General features: G+C 39.3%; 1 protein-coding gene across 1 annotated transcript; it reads right to left on the bottom strand.

The window, feature by feature from the left end:
- Positions 1–7,031: 7,031 nt before the first annotated feature.
- LOC116676221 (RNA-binding Raly-like protein) lies at positions 7,032–24,287 on the bottom strand. The gene is made up of 2 exons (XM_032507486.1): positions 24,108–24,287; positions 7,032–7,344 (listed from the first exon to the last, which is right to left on the bottom strand). Exon 2 carries the CDS (start codon positions 7,320–7,322, stop codon positions 7,032–7,034), a length of 291 nt encoding a protein of 96 aa, XP_032363377.1. The 5' UTR covers positions 7,323–7,344; positions 24,108–24,287.
- Positions 24,288–25,334: the final 1,047 nt, after the last annotated feature.

Here is a 25,334-nt window from a genome sequence, read left to right as displayed (position 1 = left end):
AAATTGGGATGGGCTGTGGGGGGGGGGGGGGGGATGAGATGAAGCCTTGTAATTGTAACATCTAATTACACTGACATGGGGTTTGTAGCTTTATCGCACACAGCCTGATGGCCTCATGTTCCCCAGCTTCTTTGTTCTTGTTAAGAAAAACAAGAAACTAAAAGCTCATGAAAGATAGAGACAAAGTGTGACAGATTCGTGGCTTCGAGGACAATCGCTGGATTTAAACGATCCAAGTCCTCAACTGTCTAACTGACTTGGACATCATTGCAGAAATCTCCAAAATTCATTACATGTGTGGAGTAAAACATGCCCTATGTCCTTTGTCTTTTGGTGTTTAGTCAAGAAGGTTATTCCAGGGTACTTTTAAAACACATTTGTCTACCATGAGTGGCAGCACAACGGTTTTCATACCTTAAAAAAGAAACAGCCAAAATGTTTTCAAGCTGCTTCCCACGACTATGGAAACAGAAAAGACTACCACTTAAGATGCTGCTTTTCAAGGTATATAATGACTCATAAATGTAAAATGTGGTTGAATATTCTGCATGTGATGCAGGTGATCCTTGTGAATTTGGATGAGGATACAAATGAATCATACACGCTGAGGGACTGAAAAAGAATAAGATAAAATGTCCCAGTTTTGGTGGTGTCGCCCTCACTGATATTCTCTCAGCACCATCTAGTGTTAAGGCAATGAAAAAATCACGAATGCATGAATCCATCCATATTTCAGAGTAAACAATGGAACTTCTAGATTAGAATGTAATGCTTAATGTATAATAATCAAATTACCATTAACCATTCAACAGGTCCCTTCTTTAAATCATAGTTAATTTCTGTATTGATTTAACATCCTTGTTGTTATGTATATTGTAACTTGTAATTGTTTTAGTCTTATGTGTGCCTTTATTGTACATATATTTAAACCAATAGCTTTTTTACAAAAACAAATAAATGAAGCTAGACATTTTTAGATTGATGTTTTGACAGACAGATGTGCAAACTGTTACATGAAATACATACATCATCTCCCACAATTGTTTGAAACCATTTGATTTCTTAAGCTTTACTAACAATTCTCTATGAATTCATCACAGATCAGATCAGCTTTATGTAACCTACACTTCCTGGACATCATAAATAAAGACCCCCAAAAACTCTGGATTTATCATGCTGTTCTGCAGTAATCCTTTCAACCACAGAGAGGCGCTCAAAGACTACCAGACAGTGGTCCCACAGAAATATCTTACACGGTTTGAACCAGAAATGGTGGGAAAGCAGATACGATCATACCAAGCTCTGATTATAAAGAATTAACCTTAAAGTATACATGCATCTATGTCCAGATTTTATTCACAAAAGCAGAAAGCAGAAATGCTGAGTTGGGGAAACAATGATTAAACCCTCCCCAGCACTCGTCATCCCCAGCTGACATCTTCATCAGGATCTAAGTAGCTGCTGTCTGAGGCCAACTAGCAGTGTGATTAAATGTCACTTTTATTTTCGCGAACTGCTTAAACTCACTGTGTTGGCAATCCAGTCATGTCCGAAGGAATTAAATTGAGTAAAGCAATCGCTGGAGCTTCATAGCTGCTGGCTATTAAATCTACTCGGGCGTGGGGTGTTCTGATAGCTGCATGCTGTGTACTCAGGACTTTATAGATTTGAATCTGACCTTGTGACCCATCCTGTCTGAAGTCCTACTGTATACCTTTACACTACTATCTCCTCCATGTGTGTGATTTAATAAATGAGAAGTGAGTTCAAGATAATATCAAGAATTCTTATCTTTTGCGGGCTGTGGTCACCCCTTGCAATGTAGTTCAAGAGCCTGATCAAGTATAAGGTTAATGCTTATATTAAAAGATGATGAACATAAGGGTAAAATTTCTAAAAATATTACAGTCTTTCCAAAGCAGAGGAATATGTCATTGGCACCTTTAGCATACCTCTGACACTTACAGTGAATTGCTAATATACTGAATTTATTGTGTATGTCTGTGTTTGTGTGTATGTGTAGCCAGTGGAGGAATACTTTCAATTTCATTGCTGTATGATGGCTCTCTTCTCTCAGGAAACTGTGTTTCTCAGGAAATATATAACAGTAAGCCTGCACGATATATAACAGCGTTGTGGTTTGTGCATAACAATTAGAGGAGCTTTTTAAGTGGATGCAATGATCCAGACGGAACAAGACAGACAGACGGGAGGCCCCGGAGATTTTTGTTGACATTTATGTGGTATGGCAACATTAAGCACTGATGTATTTAGAAACGTGTCTAATTATTCTTGTGCAACACATTCTAAGAACCCATATGACATTATAGGTCAATTTCCAAAGACTCCCAAATCATCACATGCAGTACAACCATGGTATTTACTGCCACACAGTGGTGGTTTATGCATGTGACCGTTCTACTTAACATAATAGGGTAGTAAACGTTATGAAACAGAACTAGATAAGTTTAGGCAAAAAAAAAAAAAAACTTATTTAGGTTTAGTAAAACATTAGGGATGGTCTCCTGAGTCTTGCTCTCTATCATGAAATGTGCATGTTTGTTTTCTGGGTAAAAAAAATATTAAGCATGAAATGTGCAAAATGAAATTAAGGAGCCATTGAAGTTTTCAGGATCACTACCTCTACCTTCTGTGGCTTGAAGAAATTTGACTTTCTTACTGAGCATTAGATGAGAAGATTGATACAACTAATATGTTCAAATAGAGGAGTTGGTTAGCTCAGCTTTGCAGAAAGACTGGAAACAGGGAAGCATGGCTTTGTCCAAAGTTTAAAACAATCTGCCAACCAGCACATTTAAAGCACACAAACATGTTTATTTTGAACACAAACAGAAATGCAAAAATGACAATAAGGTAGTTGTGTGTCATTGTTATTTCTTGGCGCACATTGGCCGGATGAATTTCCTTTTTTGAGTTAGGATTTTTAGGTGCTTGGTACTTACATTTTTTGAACATGCAAGCTGTTTCCCCTGCTTCCATACTTTATGTTAAGCTAAGCTAATCGCCTCCTGGCTCTCGCTCCATACTTGGCAAACAGACACAAAAGTGGTATTGATTTTCTCATCTAACTCTCGGCAAGAATGCAAATAAGTGTATATCTGCATAATGTTAAATTATTAATTTAGAAGATACTGTAGTTCCACTTTGTCTCGCATTTTTCTAGTTTTCTTCTAGTTTATTTTGGCTCCCCTGTTTCCTCATGAGGTTTCAAACAAGCCATCAGTTAACTAAACAAACACTGAAGTGAGCCTACCTTGAACAGGAAGAATTGTGTGAGAAAAAATACACAAATACAGCAGGTAAAAGTTCAAAGATGAACCAGGGGCTTAGTCTGTTTGCTCACCCAGTGTTTGCCCCACACACTGGGTGAGCTAGAGGACGCCCCTGGGTCAGTATTTATGTGGCTGGCCTTTAATTGTTCTTCCAAATAAGTTCGACTCATATTGGGGTTTGTTTAAAACCCCAAAGTTTGTTCGTATTTGTGTGCCCCATCAGGTCTAATTTTACTTATGTTGCCAGGTTTCCATGTACAAAGTCATTATTACCAAGAATAGAAATAATTTCCAAAACTACCAAAATAACATCCGAGTTGGCTCAAGCCAGTCACTTGAGTAAGTCCAGTTTCACTAAAAGCGCAGAGTTGTAGTCATAAAGTTTAACAATAATACAACAATAGTTCTTGAGTCACATTTACAGTAAATAGCTGTGAAAACTCCACATTGCAGTTTTACCACTGCCATATGTAATTTCACAGACAAAAAATGCATGAAACTGTGCAAACAGGGTGGAATTACCAATGTGACCTGGCAGCCCTCTTATTCGTATTTAATGAGAAAGCAGGGCTCGAGGAGGACTTATATTTTCCATGGAGGAGGCTGTGCTTTAATCAATAAGTAATATAAGGAAGATTTACAGGGATTCCACTCTATGCCCCTGAGAACCGGGCTGTGAATGTTTCCTTCTTCTGTTCTGTCCGTCAATCTGTCAATCTGTCTGTCTGTATGTCTGTCAGTCTGTCCGTCTGTCTGTCTGTATGTCTCTGTCAGTCTGTCTGTCTGTCTGTGTGTGTGTGTGCCTGTCTGTCGTTCTGTCTGTCTGTATGTCTGTGTGTGTGTGTCTGTCTGTCAGTCTGTCTGTCTGTCTGTCTGTCTGTCTGTCTTCGTCTGTCTGTCTGTCCGTCTGTCTGTCTGTCTGTCTGTCTGTCTGTCTGTCAGTCTGTCTGTCTGTCTGTCTGTCAGTCTGTCTGTATGTGTGTGTGCCTGTCTGTCGTTCTGTCTGTCTGTATGTCTGTGTGTGTGTCTGTCTGTCAGTCTGTCTGTCTGTCTGTGTGTGTGTGCCTGTCTGTCGTTCAGTCTGTCTGTCTGTATGTCTGTCAGTCTGTCTGTCTGTCTGTGTGTCAGTGTGTGTGTGTGTGTGCCTGTCTGTCGTTCTGTCTGTCTGTCTGTGTGTATGTCTGTCAGTCTGTCTGTCTGTCTGTCTGTCTGTCTTTGTGTGTGTGTGTGTGTGCCTGTCTGTCGTTCTGTCTGTCTGTCTGTATGTCTGTGTGTATGTCTGTCAGTCTGTCTGTCTGTCTGTCTGTGTGTGTGTGCCAGTCTGTCTGTCTGTCTGTCTGTCTGTCTGTGTGTGTGTGTGTGTGTGTGTGCCTGTCTGTCGTTCTGTCTGTCTGTCTGTCTGTTTGTCTGTGTGTATGTCTGTCAGTCTGTCTGTCTGTTTGTGTGTGTGTGTGTGTGCCTGTCTGTCGTTCTGTCTGTCTGTCTGTATGTCTGTGTGTATGTCTGTCAGTCTGTCTGTCTGTCTGTCTGTCTTTGTGTGTGTGTGTGTGTGCCTGTCTGTCGTTCTGTCTGTCTGTCTGTATGTCTGTGTGTGTGTGTGCCAGTCTGTCTGTCTGTCTGTCTGTCTGTCTGTGTGTGTGTGTGCCTGTCTGTCGTTCTGTCTGTCTGTCTGTATGTCTGTGTGTATGTCTGTCAGTCTGTCTGTCTGTCTGTCTGTCTGTGTGTGTGTGTGCCAGTCTGTCTGTCTGTCTGTCTGTCTGTCTGTCTGTCTGTGTGTGTGTGTGTGCCTGTCTGTCGTTCTGTCTGTCTGTCTGTATGTCTGTGTGTATGTCTGTCAGTCTGTCTGTCTGTCTGTGTGTGTGTGTGCCAGTCTGTCTGTCTGTCTGTCTGTCTGTGTGTGTGTGTGCCTGTCTGTCGTTCTGTCTGTCTGTCTGTATGTCTGTGTGTATGTCTGTCAGTCTGTCTGTCTGTCTGTCTGTCTGTGTGTGTGTGTATGTCTGTCAGTCTGTCTGTCTGTCTGTCTGTGTGTGTGTGTGTGTCTGTCTGTCTGTCTGACATCTCTTTATGTTCAAGCTCAACTCTTATCCTTGCTGCCAGTCCTAAATTGGATTCTGAATCTCAGCGTCTTCACATTGTATGTACTTCTCCATTTCAGAATCATTTTTACGGTTATAATGATCAAATTTAGGCTTGTCATCAAGTTATATCACATCACTTTTGTCCATAAACACCATGAACCAGATGGCAGCTTGAGCTCTTCATGCAATATTGATTAACAGAAGAGTTGAGGCTTAAATAACATGCTTGAAGCTTTTAAACTAACTAAATCTCTGTCATATTTCCAATCTCAAACCTCTTTTCATATGGACTTGCTATTATGACATTTTTTTTGTTATTGGTATTCACCCCTTGTTTTATGACTCCTGCCTTGTTTTGGACTTCTTGTGTAGTTTTTATTGCCTTTGCAGTTCCTTTTTTACGTTTATACAATGCTTTGTTTTGTAAAAAAAACAATTAAATTGAAAAACAATGTATGTATCAGATTATATTGGTTTAAATGAAACATGCGTGTTTAATTTTTTTTATCTACAAAGATGAAACATATAGGTGTCTCTATTGCTCACACACAAATATGCATTAAACATACCAATGCATGTGTAACACTTAATAACATACAAATTACATCTTAATTATCTAGTATTAGGGGTACAAATGTGTGAGTCCAAGGGAAGATTTATGGAATAAATGGGTAACAATGTTTAAGGGACATTAATAACTAAATTACACTGTAGGACAGGATGAGGGTACAATAATATTGTTACTGGTAATTTAAAATTATGATAAATTTAGAACATGTACTCTTTGGTGAAATACAATGTTAAAGTTTTAAAATATTAAGGCTGCATGATATGACATAAAATCTCTATTTTACCTGAATGACGCTATATTAACGATAACTTAATTTCTATCTGATTTTCTTTTTTGTCCTCATATTTCATTGGTATGGTTTGTACTGTAAATAGGCTCAAATATTGAAGGTGACATTTTTTTTATAATTCCAAAGAGCTTACTTTTTTTTAATTTTTAAATAATTAAACGAAACACACAAAACTATTATGACTATATATTAAAAATGTATAAAATTGAAATGAAAGCCCACCTTGCTTGAAATGAAAAGGCCATATGAAAAAAGTCACATTTTGTTTTATAAAAAGTATTGAAATTATTGTCATGGGAAAAATACGTCGATAACAGCTTCAGATTTTGATGTCGATACATTTTTTGATTAATCATCCAGCCCTATGAAATATGTTATACTATTAAAAAACTGTATATTATCGTTGTTCCTGGGGATAAAAAAAAGGTTGAAATCTTTATAGTAGCTAAAGAAGAACCTGGATTGTAGGTGGAAGTAAACAAGCTGGCGTTTCACTTAAAAACTTCCATGGAATGTAAGTAAAGTAAGCATGTAAAATGTTACTTTTTTATTGCTTCTGCCAGGAAATACAATATCATGCCCATCATGTGGAACCTGTTGCTTGTGGCAAATATGACTTATTAAATGCCATTAAAACAAAGGTTATATTATATAAATTTGGCTCTTCTTTATCTCAACTGAATCTGCAGGTTCTGCTTGCCAGCTGAATTATTATGGTGCAACCATGGTGTAATAAAGCACCTTTTTACACGGTGAGTATGGTATAGTTTTCTCTTATGTACACAATATGGACACTGTTATCAGAATTCAGTGATGCACATTTGAAGAACTTTACCTAGTGGTTGTCCGGCGATGACCCTGGCGTTCTCCCCACCCACGGCTGCCCTGGCATTCCTCTTGCTGGCGTACTGAACAAAGGCGTAGCCCTTGTGCACAGAGCAGCCCACAATCTTTCCGTATTTGGCAAAGATGGCCTCGATGTCGGCCTTGGTTACCACAGCCGTGTTGAGGTTGCCAATGAAGACGCGGGAGTTGAGGGAGCGAGGGTCATTCTTGTTGGTCACGTTGCTGGTCTGGGTCTTCCCAGTCATCCTAGTCCTGCAGCACTGCCTGCTGGGAAACACAGTTGCACACTGCTCAGAAAGCCAGGGGCCCATTTCAGAAAGCAGGTTTAGTCAAAACTCAGTTTGTTAGCCCTCGATGAGGGAAACTCTGGGTTTTCTGTTTCAGAAAGGGAGGAAAATCAAATCTGAGAGAGAGCGGTAACTCTAGCCTGTTCCAGAATAAGAGGTAACTTAACCTCAGAGTCTGGGAACTTAATCTGATCGGGAGCAGGTTTTCTTAGAAACCTTTTTCTTAGAAATCCTTTAAATAAACCTTGAGTGTCTCTCATTCTCCCCCCTCTTACACAGCGCTCTTTCTTTTCCTCATTCATTCATTCAGTTTGTGTCAGACGCATTTTAGCGCAGTGTTGTCATCTGCATGATTAAAAAACCAGGGTTGGTTTATTAACTATATTAGGCAGATGAGAAAACGTTTTTTCTTGAACACGACTTTTCCTTTTGTCAACGATCCCGTTGATGAAAGAGCTGTATTACTTTCCAGAGAGTTAAACATACATCGGGAGACGATATTGAGGCCCGACTAGATGTATTTTCATTTCCAGATAACTACCTATTTGAGAGTTTTTTTCTCACAGTCCATCAGATATGTAGATACCTTATCCGTCCTCATATCACTAACGTCAACCATCGTGGACATGCTTTTGTGTCCCGGCAAATTTTTTGTGTCTCATTATGTTTTTCGCAAATGCCAAGCCGTCAGAAAAGTGGGCCTCGCTCTTAAACGTGTTTTAAACGTTTTTGTTGGTTCCCTGACCACAGACCAGTGAGAGCCATTAAAAATAATTAAATGATTTTAAATTACAATTCTGTTACAAGTCCAATGTGTGGGAGTTTCTCCTATCTAGTGTTGAGATCATATATTGCAATCAACTCTCTCGCACCACGCAGTTCAAAATACGTATTACAGCTGCGGTAGCCTTCCCGCTTCAAAAAGCCAAGATGTCATTTACATCTTCATCCAGCTTTACCTCCGGGGATCAGGTCCGTCTGTTTAATTTTTATTAATTGCGAAATTTGATCTAAAGATTTGGTGAGTACTACGAACTGTCTTGTTGGTGTTAGCCATGTTTTCTTCTTCAAACTTGCAGGGGCAGGGAAGCGACCACACCCATTAGTAGCACCTGTGACTTTATGAAGTGACAGCAAAAACGTGAAAGGCAGAGCAGTATATCCTGTAGGTACCTTACCAGCTAACGTATTTCAAGATGGTGCATGAACATGTAGCGTCTATCCCGGTTCATGCAAATGCAAATGTAAAATTTCAAGCCAGTAGGAATACTTGGAGGTAATGGTGGTGGTAAAATTCATGAAAGTGACAAGTTTGTGAACGGGCAACACAGATTTGGACAATTGAAAATGTTACACACTGGACCTTTAATGACATGGTGCTGCAACCTCACAATGGGATTGGTAGTAGTTTGCTTTACAGGATTGCACCTAAATTAAGTTATAGGTGTCATACCATTCCGGTTTTCACTAGTAATGTCATAGGTTACCTGTGATTAAACATGAAATTAATACACTACATCAGAGCTTACGCATTGACTCGAGGAGCAGTTTTCTCCCACACCTATCCTTACTTTTTTTTTTTAAACAAAACATATATTCAAACTCACTGTATGTGCGCATGAGTAGTTCCAGTTCCAGAGGGACAAAGTATGCTGACCAGTTTTTTTGTGGTTGTTGCCATGGTGAATCGTAGTATCATGGCTCCATTCATGCTGCCTTTTTACAGTGGTGGTGCACATGCTTAAATATGAGTCAACCTACTCTGAGTTGCTTGAACCAACTAAAATCAGCTGTGCTGGAAGTGAAACCTCAGAGGTTCCCATCTCAGGGTTAATCAGCTCACAATAAGACTCAGAGTTTGTTAAACCTCCTTCCTGAAAATGGGCCCCCGGAGGGTTAGACTGTGGAGGTTACACACAGAAAGCCAAACAATGAGCACCAGTGGGCTGTATACTTAGATACCATTCCGAGCTAAAAACAGTAGCACAACATTGTTGTTGTTATTGTTGTTATTTTTCTACTATTTTTTCGGCATCCATTTAACCCCAACTAGATAAATGTGCTCTAAAAAGCATTTTAAGATATGCCACGATATTTTTACCCAACAGCACCAATGGTCACAGCAAAATGCTTGATTTATGGCATACTATTTTATCATTTGTTTATAATAAAAAACCAGACAGCAATAATTTAAATGAATCATTTCTGGCTGCAACCATCAATATTTCAATGTTTCAAATAATGTGTCATTGACTTTATTTTTCCAAACAATTGGTCCATAAAAAGTCCGAAGTGAAAAATGTAATTTCCCTTAAACGCTCCCTAAAGTCTTCAAACTGCCAATAGTTTTCTGTCTATTGACCGTTTGATTATTCAACAAATTGTTGCAGCTCTACTCCAAATTGCTAGTTTTGTCCAACAACAACCCTAAAACTGACCAAAATTCAATTTACTATCATATAGGACTAATACAGCCAGAAAATATTCACATTCAGAATCCAGAGCCAGTGAATTTAGGATGTTTTTGCTAAGTAAAAATGACTTAAACAACCAATTATATTATGATCAATTATTTAAAACGTTATCCATTAGGTTTCTCAGCTAATTGATTAATGAACAGGTCTTTAACTTAAGAGGTGGCTATCCAGTGCTCTCCACCTGTTCTTTAGAACCTGAGCCCATGTCTACCTGCACTGAGGTCCAGGGAACATGGAGGCAGAGGTGCAAAGATGTCTGCAGGAGGTGAGAGGAACTTGCTCACATGGCAGGTTCAAACATGTGAATTCGACAAATTTCACAATATAGGAGAAGTGTGTTCCCACATTTAAAAATAACACAAGAAGTCGCAAGAGTGTTGACTCAGTGTTTCGCATGTTTTTTAGTTTCCTCCACCTGCAATGTCTTTACATGTTGCTCGAGCATCTTCCAGGTAATCCAAGTATTTGTTCTATATATTAACTCTTGGTGGACAGTAACTTACTCAAGTACTGTATACCTAAGTACAATTATATTAAGTATTTCTATTTTATGCTAATTCTATTACAATTCAAAGGGAAATATTGTAATTCACATATTGTGATTTTAATTTTAAAAACACATGATAAGATTGTGTAATACAACACATTTTTTATAATTAAACCAATGGTTCCCAACCTATTTGGCTTGTGACCCAACACAACAAAGCAATGTGTAGTTGTACTACTGTTACGACCCAAAGTGGTCTAGGGTGGGAGAAGGCAAACAATTTAAAACAATAAACCCGGGACAGAAAACAAATGGTAAATAAGGTAATTTTATTATGTCCGCACAACAAAACGCAACTTAAAACAATCTCCAAATGGAAGACAAACATAGGCACTTCATCACAGATTCGATTCAGAGCAGATGACACAGCAGCTCCAGCACGTCTCTGCCCACTCTTTACTGGCTTCCACGGAAGCCTCACCCCAGCACACGGCCATGCTGCCCTCCGTTAAGCGATCAGCTGATCAGCCTCAGCTGCAGGCCTGTCGTCAGCAGCACACACCTACAGAGAATCACACACTAGCAGACAATACACATAATACAACATGGCACGTGACATCCCCTCTCATCAAAGCGAACGCCTTCCTCCCTTTGCACGCCCATGGAGCACCATCACAAATCACAGATTACAAGTTCACCATCAGTTCATCGGCACCCTCACTCACACTCCGGTTTAAGCAAAAGATCATTCATGTTCCCCAAAACTAATCCCAACCATGGGACAGTGCGTCAGCGACAATGTTGTTAGCTCCCTACTTGTGTTTGATGCAAATGTTGTTACTCTGGGCCAGGAGTAGGCCCAGCACATCAAGTGCTGATTGCTGTTGTGCAGGCAAGGCAAGCAGGTTTTGTTCAGTGTATACAGTGACTGTATATAAACTGCATCTTACATGCACGTCAAAGTGATGTAGGGCCAGGAGCATTGCTAAAGTCTCTTTCTCAATGGTGGAGTAGTTCGGCTGATGACGTTTGAACTTGGTGGAAAAGTAACAAACAGGATGACACACATCCCCATCACCGTCCTGCAACAAGACAGCACCAGCTCAAGTGGCACTACAGCGCTACAAAGGAGAGACCTAGCAGAGTAAGAAGCGTGGTCGCACTCATAATTCAACCCAAAAGGAACCACAGGACTGCACAACCTGGTCAGAGGAGCAGCTACTACCAAGATGTTCTTACAGAAACAGCGATAGTAACCTGCCATGCCTAAGAAACTCGCCTAGTGCTGAGCACTGGTAGCGACACAACCGCAGCCAACTACTCATCATTGTACGCTGTATGAACTGGTAGGCTGGCCGTCACTAAGTCTACGTAGACAACTTCATTTGTATATTTTTCTATACAAGGCCATGTTGGGTAAACTGCCGACATATTTATGTAATCTCCTCAAGCTGAATTCCAGCCATTTTCATCTCCGTTCCACCAGGTGGCGCTCTTTCCAGGTTCCAAGGGTTTTTACTGAGCTGGGGAAGAAAGCCTTCTCTTACTTCGCTCCATGGTCTTGGAATAATTTGCAAAACTTGCTCCATCTAAATGATCTGGTCCCATTACATGAATTTAAGGCCATGTTAAAATGTCATGTAATTAAAAAATTTAACTGCCACATGTGACCTGTTCCTTTCCTCTATGTGTGATTTTTGTCTATGCTGTATTTTCTGTTTAAATTGTAACTGGTGTGCCGTCTTAGCCCGGTCTCCCTCGAAAAAGAGATTTCAATCTCAAGGGACTTCCTGGTTAAATAAAGGTTAAATAAAAAAAAATAATTTAAAAAAACTTAGCGTCCACAAACCGGACCTGCACCTGCTTACCAAGGTAGGTGACAGTGGCCTAAACTCACACTTGGTCAAGTTAAGGGTAAGCGAGGCGTCCGCCAGCCATTGGAATACAGTTTCTAGACTGGACATGTGACTCTCCCACTCACTGGAGTAGACCACTACATCATCAAGATACACGCTACAGTCAGGTACATCTCCTAATACATGCTGCAGTAGGCGCCGAAAAGTGGCAAGTGCATTCTTCATGCCGAACGGCATCACAGTGTACTGCATAAATGCATAAGGAGTAACAAAGGCAGAGATTTCAGAAGCCCGCTGTGTCAAAGGAACCTGCCAGTATCCTTTGAGCAGATCAAGCTTTGAAATACACACAGCTCAGTCATCAGCCGCACACACCTGGAGAGAATACACCTAATACAACATGGCCCGTGACAACTACCTTGTCATTTTTTAGATGTCTATGACATATTTCCCCTCTTAAGGTCTTACATGGTTTCATTTAAAAAAGCGTTTATGCACAAAGAGGTGAAATTATCCAATATTTTACATAAAAATATCATCATATCATGATCCCGTCAAATCTGTCCCGTGACTGTTTGGAAGGGCCCGGCCCTGAGGTTGGCAACCACTGGACTAGACTATCTACTGTAAATATAAAGTATAAAGTACAAGTATAATGTATAACGTAGTTTAAACCAAATCCAATTCAAACAACTACAACAGTGCCCATTCCTGCACCAGAATTAACAATCTAATAATGTCATGTATAATAAAATATCAGGCACAAGGGACAATTTACTGCAGAACTACTACACATACTTTTACTTGAGTGGGATATTGAATGCAGGACTTTCACAAGTACTTTTGCATTGTTGTATTAATACCTGTTTTAAAGGACCTGAATATTTCCGAATATTCCTAAAAAAAACACACACACCGTGACAGCTCCATTATTGTCAAATAGAAACCAAGTCAACAGAGAGGATCTAAGGATTTAGTTGGACACAAATTAATTACAACCTCCCTGCAGGCTGCACTGTTTGTTCAAATAATGCTACAGTCCTCTGAGGGGATCAGGAAGTGTCACCATGGCAATACATTTGGCAAATCCACTCACAGATGAATGAAATACTCTCAGGTTGTTGCTTCTTAGAGTTCCCTGTTGGTGATTATTTTAGATTGTCTATCTTTCCAAAATGAGGCTTTTAGACCAAGATTCCACAAATTGTGTTAAACACACATCATTATTATCACCACAGGAGAGGCTCTTATAAGGCTGGAAGACATCTTAGTGGTTAGCACTGTCACATTACAGAAACAAGATTGGGTTTTACATTAGAGCTGAAACCATTAACAATTAATTAATAATTTGATCAAAGTAAAATGCTGGATATAATTTCCTTAGAGCTCAAGGTAACATTTTAAAATGTCTTATTTGCATAGCACTTATTTCGATGTCTTACTTGTGCTACTCAGTGAATTGACCAACAGCACTGTCAAATACCCAAAAGTATTCGGTCTATAATTATGCAGGACAGAAAGATGTCGTTAAATGTCCACACAGACAACAAAATTGTACATGCACTCTGTGATCGTCTCCCATGTCACTTACTGTTTACCCGTAGTGTTTCATCTCTGAAACCTCTACAATCGCTTTACAAACGAACTGTTAAACTTCTTGACAAGAAACCAAGCATTTCTCATCATTTTCCAATGCTGCAAAAACACAGGTTTCTAAACTGGGAAAACATGCTCAAATATTCAAATCTATGTCTTGTCTATAAAATTATTCACAGTTTATCAACCCCTCCTTTCCACCAGTTTGTCAACATTTGTTCATCCGATCAGAGCAGAACCAGAGGTACAGCGGAGATTGTATCATTCAATTCAGGAAGTGTATTTGGCCAAACTACTTTTTCTGTTCAAGCTGCCAATTAGTGGAACCTCAACCCCATAACCGTCGGACAATTAAATACTTATAGTTACAAAAATGGCTCATTGACAATCAGAGCTGTCAACATTACCATTAACTGTTAGACCTGCTCTTGCTGCCCAAAATGCCAACCAGTTAATCCAATCAATCAAATCCAAGCTTGTCTCTACCTTTGAATAAACCTCAGCTCTGGCACCTAACCCAGCCCACAGAGTGACTCATGGATGTGAAGGCACTGAATGGCTTCTTTTAAAGGAAATGTACAGAAGTGAGGCCATTAAACGGTCGATTAAGCATGTAAGATCACATTTTTAAGCAGATTTAACATCAGAAAATGCTAATAGCCTTATTTAACCCCATGTTGAGCTAGGATAGAGCCAAATGAAAGCATAGGATTTTTGCTCATTAAATACTATAATATTATAAATGAACAGTGTTTGGTTAGAAAGACTGCGGCCAGTCAGCTTCGTCCTTTTGTCCAAATATGGTCACTTCTGGCTCCAAAAAAACAAGAGTCTATATGGTTCGGCCTGACACAAACCAGAGGGGCAACAAACCCCTTAGCTATGATTTATTCACAACACATTACAGAGTCAAGTGAGTAATTGCTTTTTATAAAGTATATAGTTGATGAAAGTTATATTCACATTCTAATTTAAATAGAAGTGAACAAAAGAAATTATTTCCTATGCATATTCATACCTGTCGAAAGCATAGAAATGTGGCCAATATGTACAGTAGAGTCACTGGTTTCTTATCTTTGTTTCTTAGAGTCAGAGTGTGGGTATAAAAAGCAATCAGCTCAGCATGTTACCAACCAGTAATTATGCTTAAGAATTACTCCTTAAAGCCCTCTTACATGCTTCATTAACATGTAACACTGACACTAAATAAACTAAATTAAATTTAAAAAAGACATCGTTAGGTCTCATGTATTAAGAGTTTATGTGAGGCTGTGGTCATTATGGCCTTTATGTGTTTTGAGATGCATGCAATAAATATTTAAGCAATGTTTCCTGACAGGCTGTGGTATGTTGTGATTCAATCACAGCCAAAGGGGTCTTGTTCGGCCAAAGCAGAAACTTCCCATCCTAAAAAGAAAAGCCAATGCAAAAGTGCCTTAAACCTGCATGCTATCTAATTTCTAGCAAGGCGAGACACCACTGGTTTCAAAAAGAAGTCTGATTGTATGGAAGTCTATGAGAAAATGAGGCTACTTCTCACTTAATTACCTCAGTAAACATTTTCTAAATGAGTTTATGGGCTCAATCATCAGTTTCAAGTATTTCAAGACAATACAGTAGCATTTAGTAAATTATGGTCCCGTTTATGTAAAAAATTGACAAGAAAGCAGTGCATGCTTTAGGGCGTGGCTGCACACCAACCTGTCAATCAAGTAATACAGAGACTTAACAGTGCTAACCATGACCCTGTGTACAATAAAAGTAGCTGGGTACTTGATTTGGGTGTTTGACCATCTTACTGTGTGTTTTCAATACATAAAAGTTGATTGGAACATTTTTTAACTAAAACTGTCTTTTCTAGCGTTCGGTAGCACCTTGCCAACCAAAGCTAGCTAGCTAAGGCTAGTGTAAGCTGGTACCTTAAGGGAAAATCCGTCAATTTTCTGTGTGCTGCCGTACATGCAGATGAATGGCACCAATGTTTCATGTTTGACAGCTCCATGTTTAGTGGCTTTGAAGAGAGCATAGACAACGGACTCAGTTTCCCATTGGAAAGGTCTGTCTGGTTGGTAGCAACCAAACAACCAACTGTCATCCGATTCTAATTCAGATATTGCTTAACTCTGATTGGTGTAAGTATGACATCACCTTTTTTTATTTGAGACCCACCCACCCTTCTGACCAGTGGGAAGAGCACAGGTAAAAGAAGAAGAAATACAGAAATTCCTAATGTGAAATAAACAAAACTGTACAGTAAGCGTGACGCTACTGTAAACAATTAGCTTAACTTGGCCTGAAAGCTTGGAGCTAAGGAAAACAGCTGGCATAGTGCGGCTCTCTACAAATATCTACATTTAATCTGTATAAAAGCTGGAGTGTTAAAACTACAAGTTGTAGTGTAACAGGGGTTTAAATGTGTGGGACTATTTCTTGAGTGGGCACACGTTGGTTTGTTGTTCAGAATGAACAAAGAAGATTAAACATGTTATTTGGTGAGCTGTAAAGGTGCCGCCAGACAGATTGTTGTCCTTTCACAGCCAAACTAGCTGTTTCCACCTCTCTCCAGTCTTTGTGCTAAGCAAAGCTAGCTGTCTCCTGGCTGCTGTTTCATACTTAATGCATAAATGAGAGTGGCATTGATCTTCTCATGTAAAGCAAATAATTATACTTTTTTTAAATGTCAACCAATTGCTTTAAGTTGCAAGAAAATGTAAAAGTGAAGGATTTCATTCTTTTTTTTTATAAGACCGATTATATCCACTCAGTATTAAAGCTAAAGAAAAATCTTTGTTGATTTAAACAACCTTCTCTAATGCCCGAGGACACAAAACAGCTATAAACCAGAAATAAACAGTACACTGCTTTTAAAGTGTCTTTAGTGTGTCTTTTTTACATTTCAAGGCTGATGCAAACTGGCTCATGGACACAAGACATTAGCTTGACTAATGGTTTGTAGTTTTCTACAAAGACTGTAAACTTGTCAAACTTATAATACTACTCTTACGTGCACTGAACTCATGCTCTAAATAACTGCACTTCGCAGCTGGTAGAAAATTTCAACTACAGGCAATCAATGTCTATCATGTTTCTTTCCCCATGCATCATCTTACATTAACACCCCAGAGATGCTGCAGCATTTATTCAATTTTCCACAATTACATGTTTTAATAAAAATGGTAACAAGATATTCTAGTTCACTCTAAATGGCAAAAAAGAGACTTCAAAGACTTTTTTTTTTTTCTTACAATATTCATGGGTCTCTAAGATCCTCAAAGCCTTTTAAGAAGAATGTGAGGCATAACTGCTGGCAAACGCTGGTGGAAACATTCCAGACCAGAAAACACACTCACACTGAAACATTCATTCAACATTCACATTCAAGCCAGCCTGATTGGAGGCAAGATTGGAGCAGAGAGTGAGGTTTGGGTTCGTCCTGGCACGCTTAATGCTCCAAAAATTAATGCTAAATAAAATCTTCATGCGTCAGTGAAGCTCTGAATGCATCCAAACTCATCATGCCATGTTTTTACACACAGAGATGTTTTGTTTGTCTGTTAAAATTCTTTTTTGCAGAGGTTCCAAGTGTAAGTATTTTAATAGATCCTCTTTGGTCCTTTCACACTGACTGTCAGGGGCTTCAGAGTCTGAATCTCCAGAGATGAAGAAGGAAGGAACTGGTAAAAGTAATCATTTTAGCACTTCCGCGCTCCCTGATCTCTCCTTACTGACTTGTGCTCCCGTCAGGGTAAAAAAAACAACAACGCTTCTTTCAATATGACAAATATATATGGGATGTGAAGGATACATTTAGGCCAAACTCACTCTCTGCTGCTTGAATGTTGCACTGCAGCATTTTATCTTTAGCGATTGGACAGTGTAGCATCTAGCCTCCGGAATCAGACGTCTCTCAAACTGAGTCTCAACTTTTTGTGCCTCCCTGGAAAAAATGTGTCTGCATAAGAGAATGAAATATGGGTCTATATAAGCCAGTTACTTTCAAAAAAAAAACTTCATTCTTTTGAATGACTGCCAGATGCATTACAAGGGAATAAATGTGGACTGAACTCTAATTACATTTTTATACAGTCTAAATTTATGCCCTGTGCTGAAGTGCAGGTACGTGTTATTTTTGATCTTTCTACTGTTCTGTAAGAACATATGCAGGGTAAAATGAGAGGATTTATCAAATACTGCTGTGAATAACAGAAAAGCAGAAAATAATGCTAAAATCACTCGATGAAACACCCACTGGGATATTTTATAGCTAGAATAATGATTTTAGCGAACTGCTTAATGTTTCAAATGTTAGTTGCAGAAAAGTATGAACCACCGGTATAACAAATGTAGAACTTACACAAAGACTAAATAATGTGCTTAATCAAAATTAGTACATTAAAATTACATGTTGAGCAGAGAATCAAGCAGCATTATGGCTGGATGGTATTTAATCACAAAACACAAGGAATTAAACTCTGAAAAGAATTGGTAAAAATCAACCTTAAAAAAGAGCCTTGTACAGATGTTAGGGAGTTAGCATAAAGTGGCTGTGTAACAACAACACTGTACTGATGTCCTTTTATTAACCCTTTCTCACCCTTGTTCATTTTCCGCCTGCTCCCTCGCAGTCATAAATTACTCAGCTAATGCCCCACCAGCAGCAGCTATTGCTGAATCGTTCCAAGACCTCAATTAGCAATTAAGGGCCTAATGAATAGAGGTCCTTTCTGGGCCATTCTGCTCCCAGCCCAGAGGAGCCCAGTGGAATCTAATCTCTCCTGCAGGAGTTGTACAGTGAACACTGGCTAACGGTGCAGAGCAGATAGAGAATAGCCTGTTATTTCCCATAATCAGCAACTAGTTTTGCAGTTTTAAGCCCTGTTTACTGTGTGTACTGTGCCTAGAATGTCTTTTCTGTGAATCTCAACAAGGACAGATGACTGTCAAGTACAATTTTTTATTTCCTCCGTTCCTACACTCCATTACCTTCTGCATAATACCTGTCTTGAGTTTGAATTTAAGAAAGAAAGGGGAAACATGTTAACAAAAGGAGAGAGATAAAAAGGCAGAGAGGGAAATAAAAGGTAGTGAGATGGAAAGAGGGAATGAGAGAACTTCAAAAAAAAGGAGAATGTAAGAAAAAGACATTTGCAATGTCAATCATCTTCAGGGAGCTCAGGCCTCAGACCAGAATATCAAAGATGAAAATACAGGCATACATCATGTGGTAGGTAGGTAGCTTGTAAATTATTACTGTAACGCTATCCTTTTATGGTACTATTCTATCAGCCTTTTATCATTTATATATTTTTTATACCTTTAATGAAGTGTAAGGCTATGTTTTACATATGAGACCCCAGAGGTATAGACATAGGTTCAGTCATATACACTCCAGTTTCCATCAGCTTTATCCACCTCCCCCCATGTGAATTTATGGAGGCTCACTGAAGCATAGCGACTAAAGGTAGATGATCTCGTACCTAAAATGAGTTGTGCCGTAATCTGATTTGAGCAACCTATAGCCTCAAGCAGCGATGACAGCTGGGAGATAAAAGCACAATGTGACCTATACAGTGAGATGGGATGAAGCCATATCTTTGGAAGACATTTTATCTTTCATCTTAAAATAATAGCAGGGCTGATTTTCTCGGCAATCAGGGCATTTGTGGGTGATTTTATTATCTATCACACACCTGATATTTGAGGTCAGTGTGTATCCTTTGGACAACTTAAAACTCTATTCACTTGAAATTTTGTACACAGTTACAACTGTTACAAAAGGTGATACACAAACACTTCTTGGGTGTTTTTTAAAGGCTCCTGTTGCTTAATTGGTTCCACATGGCACATTTACCATGTTTTATTTTTACCAGCAGATTTTGCCAACTACTTTGCTTCAGAGATGTTCTATTGCATCACCTTGTATTATGCTGCTGCCTTCTGAATTCTCTTAAAAGTTCATTTGGAGACTTTCCCATTCTCACACTGTGGAAAACACACAGAGTGAAGGATTACTACCTGCATTCATATGTGTATTTGGAAAAGAGGGAGAAAAAGACTCCACCTGCTGTTGTGTTAGGGAAGACCACAGAACCACTCAAGGGCATATGAACATATGCCACGCTTTCACATGTCTCTTGGCACAGATATATTTCTTCATTTCCTTAATTTTTCTCTTGTGTGAATGCCAAATATAGCGTCTGCTCCACTAGGCTAAAGTAACTGGGTTACTAGCTGTGAGTAATTAGCAAATTTTTGGTGTATGGCACCAGAAAGCTGTAGAGTGACATGGAAAGTCATACTGAGATAATGATTTGGGGCAGGACTAACAGTGAGGGGGAAACGTTAAAGGTGAAAGTAGGCAAGAGGCCGTACACATAGGGAGGAGTACTCAAATATATACATCAAGTCAAACTGAACATGCATAATAAAAAGTGTCCTAAGTTTGAATGCTACAATGTCTCTAAGATTGTATTATATTTAATTCCAAAAATAATTAGTAGTTTAAATGGAAACAATTGGCTGTGGTGTGCTATTGAACATTACAAACTGGCAAAGTTTTTAGTTTTTTGTACAGTGGTCAGACAAAATGACAGTAGAGTGAATATATGGTACATCAAAACTGGGAAAATTAAAACACTGTGGATTTAAGTGCAAATAAACATGCACTGTGATAGGAACAGGAAAGATCCAGAAAAAAACAAAAAACACCAGTTTTGTGTCTTGATGACCATTGGCTCCTTAGTTGATATATATATATATATATATATATATATATATATATATATATATATATATATATATATATATATATATATATATATACACAAGCACACACTACCGGTCAAACTTTTGGGGTCACTCAGACATTTCCATTACAGTCCATTGTAGACAGAATACCAGCTGAGATCAGCTTTGTTGTTTTTTTTCAACCAGGGCAGGAGTATTCAGATTACATTAGGTTCTTACATAATTGCAAAAAGGGTTCCCCAATATTTTCTCAGTTAGTTTTTTAAAATGACATCAGATTAGTAAACAGAATGTGCCTTTGGAACCTTGGATGAATGGTTACTGATAATGGCCAATGTAGATATTGCATTAAATATCAGCCACACACTCAGATCAGCTGGTATTCTGTTTATAATGGAATGTAATGGAAATTTGAAAGTGACCCCAAACTTTGACCAGTAGTGTGTGTAAGTGTGTGTGTGTGTGTGTGTGTGTGTGTGTGTGTGTGTGTGTGTGTGTGTGTGTGTGTGTGTGTGTGTGTGTGTGTGTGTGTGTATATTTATGTATGGAATTTCAAAACAGGTACACCTGACCATATAATGCAATCCAATCAAATGTTCAAGCAAAACATGCCTAATTTTGTGTCTCATTTTTTCTTTCAGAGGGGTCTTCATTCAACTGGTAGAGTGAAACTGGTGTTTGTCAAGCAGCAATTACAACTAATGTTTACATTCATAGATTTATAGTGGTAGTGCCCTCTAGTGATGGATGGTGGATGGGTCAAACAAACACAGGACTTTCACCCAGGAGACTGGGGTTTGTGTCCTGTTTGAAAATAAAAGTTACCAATGAGTTTCTTTTTACTTTACGGAACAAACAGAACAAACAGAGCTAGGTCACCCACGTCACATACATAACAGGAATTAAAGTTACGTCTGATTTTGACCCAAACCACAAAGTAATTGTGGGTCCTAATAGGGCTGGACCCAAATGTTGGACTGTTTGAATAATACTATAATAACAGAATCCTTTTTCATGGGATTCAGCGAGTTTGTCTGTCTGGTAACCTGACAAAATAACACGTTCCAATCCAATACTCTTGTAATAACAACTACATTCATTGAGCTTATGGTGTTTAATTTTCATTGTTGGGGATGCTTCAGAGATGTGTTTCCGCAGTGTAAGTGTTCCTGTTATTTTGTTCAATAATAGCAAAATTATGCATTGTATACTAGACATCAGTCCTATCAATTTAAGGTTAATTCCAGTTCAGGTTAGAAGAAGACTAAAATGTGCTTTAAAAGTTTAAAAGATACAGGAACTTATTCAGAAAAAGTGTTATCTTATCTAAGGTAATACCTTTTTTTAGCCTTTTAAATGGGGGATGGAGGGTACAGAGCTTGGAATAGTTCAGAATGAGACGTGCTGTGGAGAGGACAGGGGTTAGTGAGTGGAGCCACTCCAGACTTCCAGGCAAGAATCAGCTTGCTCCAGCTGCCAGAGTAATAAAGTGTTGGCAGCTGTCCATGGTGCTGAAATCAACCACTGTCTTTTTGAATGGAGAATAAAAAGAGCTGGCACTGGTGCTGAGATGCTGATGCTGCTAGGGTAATGGCATGTCTCACAATAGAGCTGAGCATCAGGTGCATACCATTGTTTATCCAAACTGCTGCTTTCCAGTGGCTGACTCTGTATTGAAAAAAGTTTTCAACATGACTAATGCAGGCGTGGAACATAACATACAGATCCAAGAATAGCAGATTTAATAGGGAACAGTGGGTATAATGCAACATGCATAATGTAACACAGAACTGTTCTATGTGATGTGAATATCTACGGGTGTGTGTGTGTGCTTGTTAATTTTATCAGACAAAATCCCACGTCTTCACACACAGGCATGCCATTTTCTTTCTTTTTGTCTGTCTACAGCCTCATCTGTTTTTTCTTCTTTGTTATCTTTTACATGCAGGGATATAAAAAGAAACCGAGACTCGCATTCCAAATATGCTCTTTGACCTATGGTCTGAAAGCTGGAGCAGCTCTAAAATGTTTCTTAAAGAAGATGGACTCTGTGGTGCGTGACTTTGAGGCAGCCCACATCGTACACTTGCTAAGGGTCAATGATCATCCCAGCCCACGGGTGCAGAAACGTAAAGACAGGCCTGGACTGGACAGAAACAGATTACTGACTGGTCCAGAAAAACTTTGTTCTTTCCTTCCTCCTCTCCTCTGTTAGTGATTCAGTGCATGCGTGTATAGGCTGGCTATTCCAGAGCCAGCCTCCCACCTCATCCCTAGTAAGAGATAAGTATTGTTTGCGAAAAGCAGCACATTTCATGCTCAGCTTTCCCCACCTGTTCCCTGACCTGCAAAGTCTGAAGGCTGGAATAGCTGTCAAATGCCTTCACCCGTATCCTTCGAGGATGATTGAAAGGAGGTTTTGTCTCATAACTGTTTTGAAAGCATCTCTTTTTCAGCAGAGCACAAAAACAAACTTTGGTCAAGAATTTTAAAGAGGTGATTCCAGCGGTCATTTAAAAGGGTAATGTCACTGGTCCTTTTGTCTTTTAATTGCAGGAGAAATTGTGTTTTTTAATGTGTTGCCTGCAGGTTAGTGGTGAGTTCCGGCTGCATGTCTTCAAGGTCAAACTATTAATCAAATCAATCAGCCTGATTTGCATAATGAACTGCTGCAAAATTGGCCTGGGCCTTGAGGACCCCTTTCAACCCTCTCCTCCCCACTCGGCATCAACTCATTCAGCCAGTTTAAGTTCCCAAGCTTCTCTGTCATTCTGGTTTTATTCTGTTTCGTTTTGCACAGCAGTCATTTGCATTCATAGATTTTCCATAATGAAAGGCAAACTTTTTTCTATCATTTTTCCTTAGTCCTCATAAGAAACAAGAATATGGATTTCAGATGAAAATGTCTTTAATGTGACTTACTGTTTAATATGTGTTTCTGCTGAGTTTTGAAGTCACATCTAATTTCTTAAAGAATCTAAAACTAATTAAATACAAATCCAGCTATATGTTCAAGATATCCATTTTGCAAAACAAAAGTTCCCATTTGCTCGTTAAGGTTGCATAAAGAAGTGCGAAGAAACCACAAAACAAAACAAAACAAACTCCAGCAAAGTGAAATTTCTCACCTATTAGAAAAGCAAAATCCTCAAAGATGAAAATCAAAACAGTTATTTTTGCGCCGGCGGAGACGTACAGCCTCCAACCCCAGAGAAACACTGCAAGATCAAAGGAAAGCACCAAAACCCAAATCACACCGAAACAAGCCATGATGAAAGAGACAAGGGCTGGAAATAAGCAAAATGTGGGGATAACAACAAGTGAGCTTGTAAAGAAGCTGCTTCGGGAAGAGAAGAGGAAAAGAGAGGAGGAAAAAAAATTCAAGAGCGTCCGTAATGCACGTAGGGCTATTTCTCAGCGGATGTCGCCGGAGCAACAACACTCAGCATCCAAGATTTAAATCACTGCATGCAGAAAACGAGAAAACATTTCCCATGTCGGAACACCAAGACAAGAAAGGAAGAAAAAGATGATAAAAACGGGCTTAGGAAAATGGCAGTGGAAAATGTAGACTACTCACCGAGCGGGAGTAAAAGGGTTCAATTAAAAAGAAATTGGACGGTGGTGGGTTGGTGGTGTGCAGGCTTGTATTACACACCGAGCCTCTGCGTTCCTTTTGCGCTCTCTATCGCTGCCGGTGGTTGAGTCGTGTAACTCGGGATTGACCAGAGTTTTTGAATCCGTCCAAGCATTTTCTCTAATAGCTGCACCCGAAGGCGTTTAGTGCTGCAGTCTAATGAGTAGGAGCTTTTCTGGTAATGTCATTGATTTTTATGCTATTTTGAGTCTCTCAAAATAGGTTCCAGGTACTGAAAGCTAGCTGACAGTGTCCCAGGAGGGTTCCTTTAGGGTGCACCCCCACCACCACCACCACCACTACCACCACCCTATTGCAGATGTGAATAGGCTAAATGCATACAGTCTAATTATTTTGTAAATCAAATTTAAGTCAAAGAACTAAGTCACAAAGTGAAAGTTAGGCAAGATGATTGATAGACCTACTCAGACTTGCTTGCTTTTCTTGCTTTTCGTACCTTACCTTTTTTCCCCATTATTCAACAATACAGCACTCCTGATTGGTGGGAGGCTGATAACAGCTCCACAGTGGGAACAAAGGGGAGTTCAATTGTCTAAAAGACATTTTTGGGGAGGTTGGCTTGTTACCTTTTTCTGACTTACAAAAGGCATTCAGTCTGCCACGTTCCTCTTTTTTCTTTTACCTTCAGTTAAGATCAGCCCTCAAGGCGTACGGTGTCCCCTGGCAGAGTCATTTCCATTCATCCTATTCCGAAGTTATTTACTGTGCAGCCTAAAAACAGTGGTATGGTGTCTAGGCTTTATCAGTTCTTAGTGACCTCCGGCCACTCTGCCCTTACTATTGAGAAGATCTGGGCACGCGATTGCCCAGACCTGGGTATTGATCTCAACTGGCGTAATGTATGGTCTAGCATTCCAGAAGTATCACCAATCCAGACCGTGATCAGCTTCACTACAATTTCAATCATGGGACAAATAGTATCTCACCCACATGAAAATGCATTACATGAAAATGATGAGTAGCCCATTATCCACTTTCTGTCCAATGAAAGCACAAGGTACTGTACAAATCTTCACATGTTCTGGGAGTGCTTTCCCGTTAAGTTCTGGTCAGTTCTGCAACAATATTGTATCCAAAATGTCCGCCTTGTTTAATGTTACTGTGCCTGTTACTTTCAATATCCTTGATTATGAATGACCTGTCAACATT

Source organism: Etheostoma spectabile, unplaced genomic scaffold (genome assembly GCF_008692095.1).
Source record: "Etheostoma spectabile isolate EspeVRDwgs_2016 unplaced genomic scaffold, UIUC_Espe_1.0 scaffold00002872, whole genome shotgun sequence".
NCBI lineage: Eukaryota > Metazoa > Chordata > Actinopteri > Perciformes > Percidae > Etheostoma > Etheostoma spectabile.
The sequence above is the reverse complement of the archived record's forward strand: the minus strand, read 5'-3'. Positions and strand labels throughout refer to the sequence as shown.

Bases quoted from the DNA above. Each gene is read 5' to 3' on its own strand.
- LOC116676221 (XM_032507486.1), bottom strand. From the start codon at position 7,322: ATGACTGGGAAGACCCAGACCAGCAACGTGACCAACAAGAATGACCCT.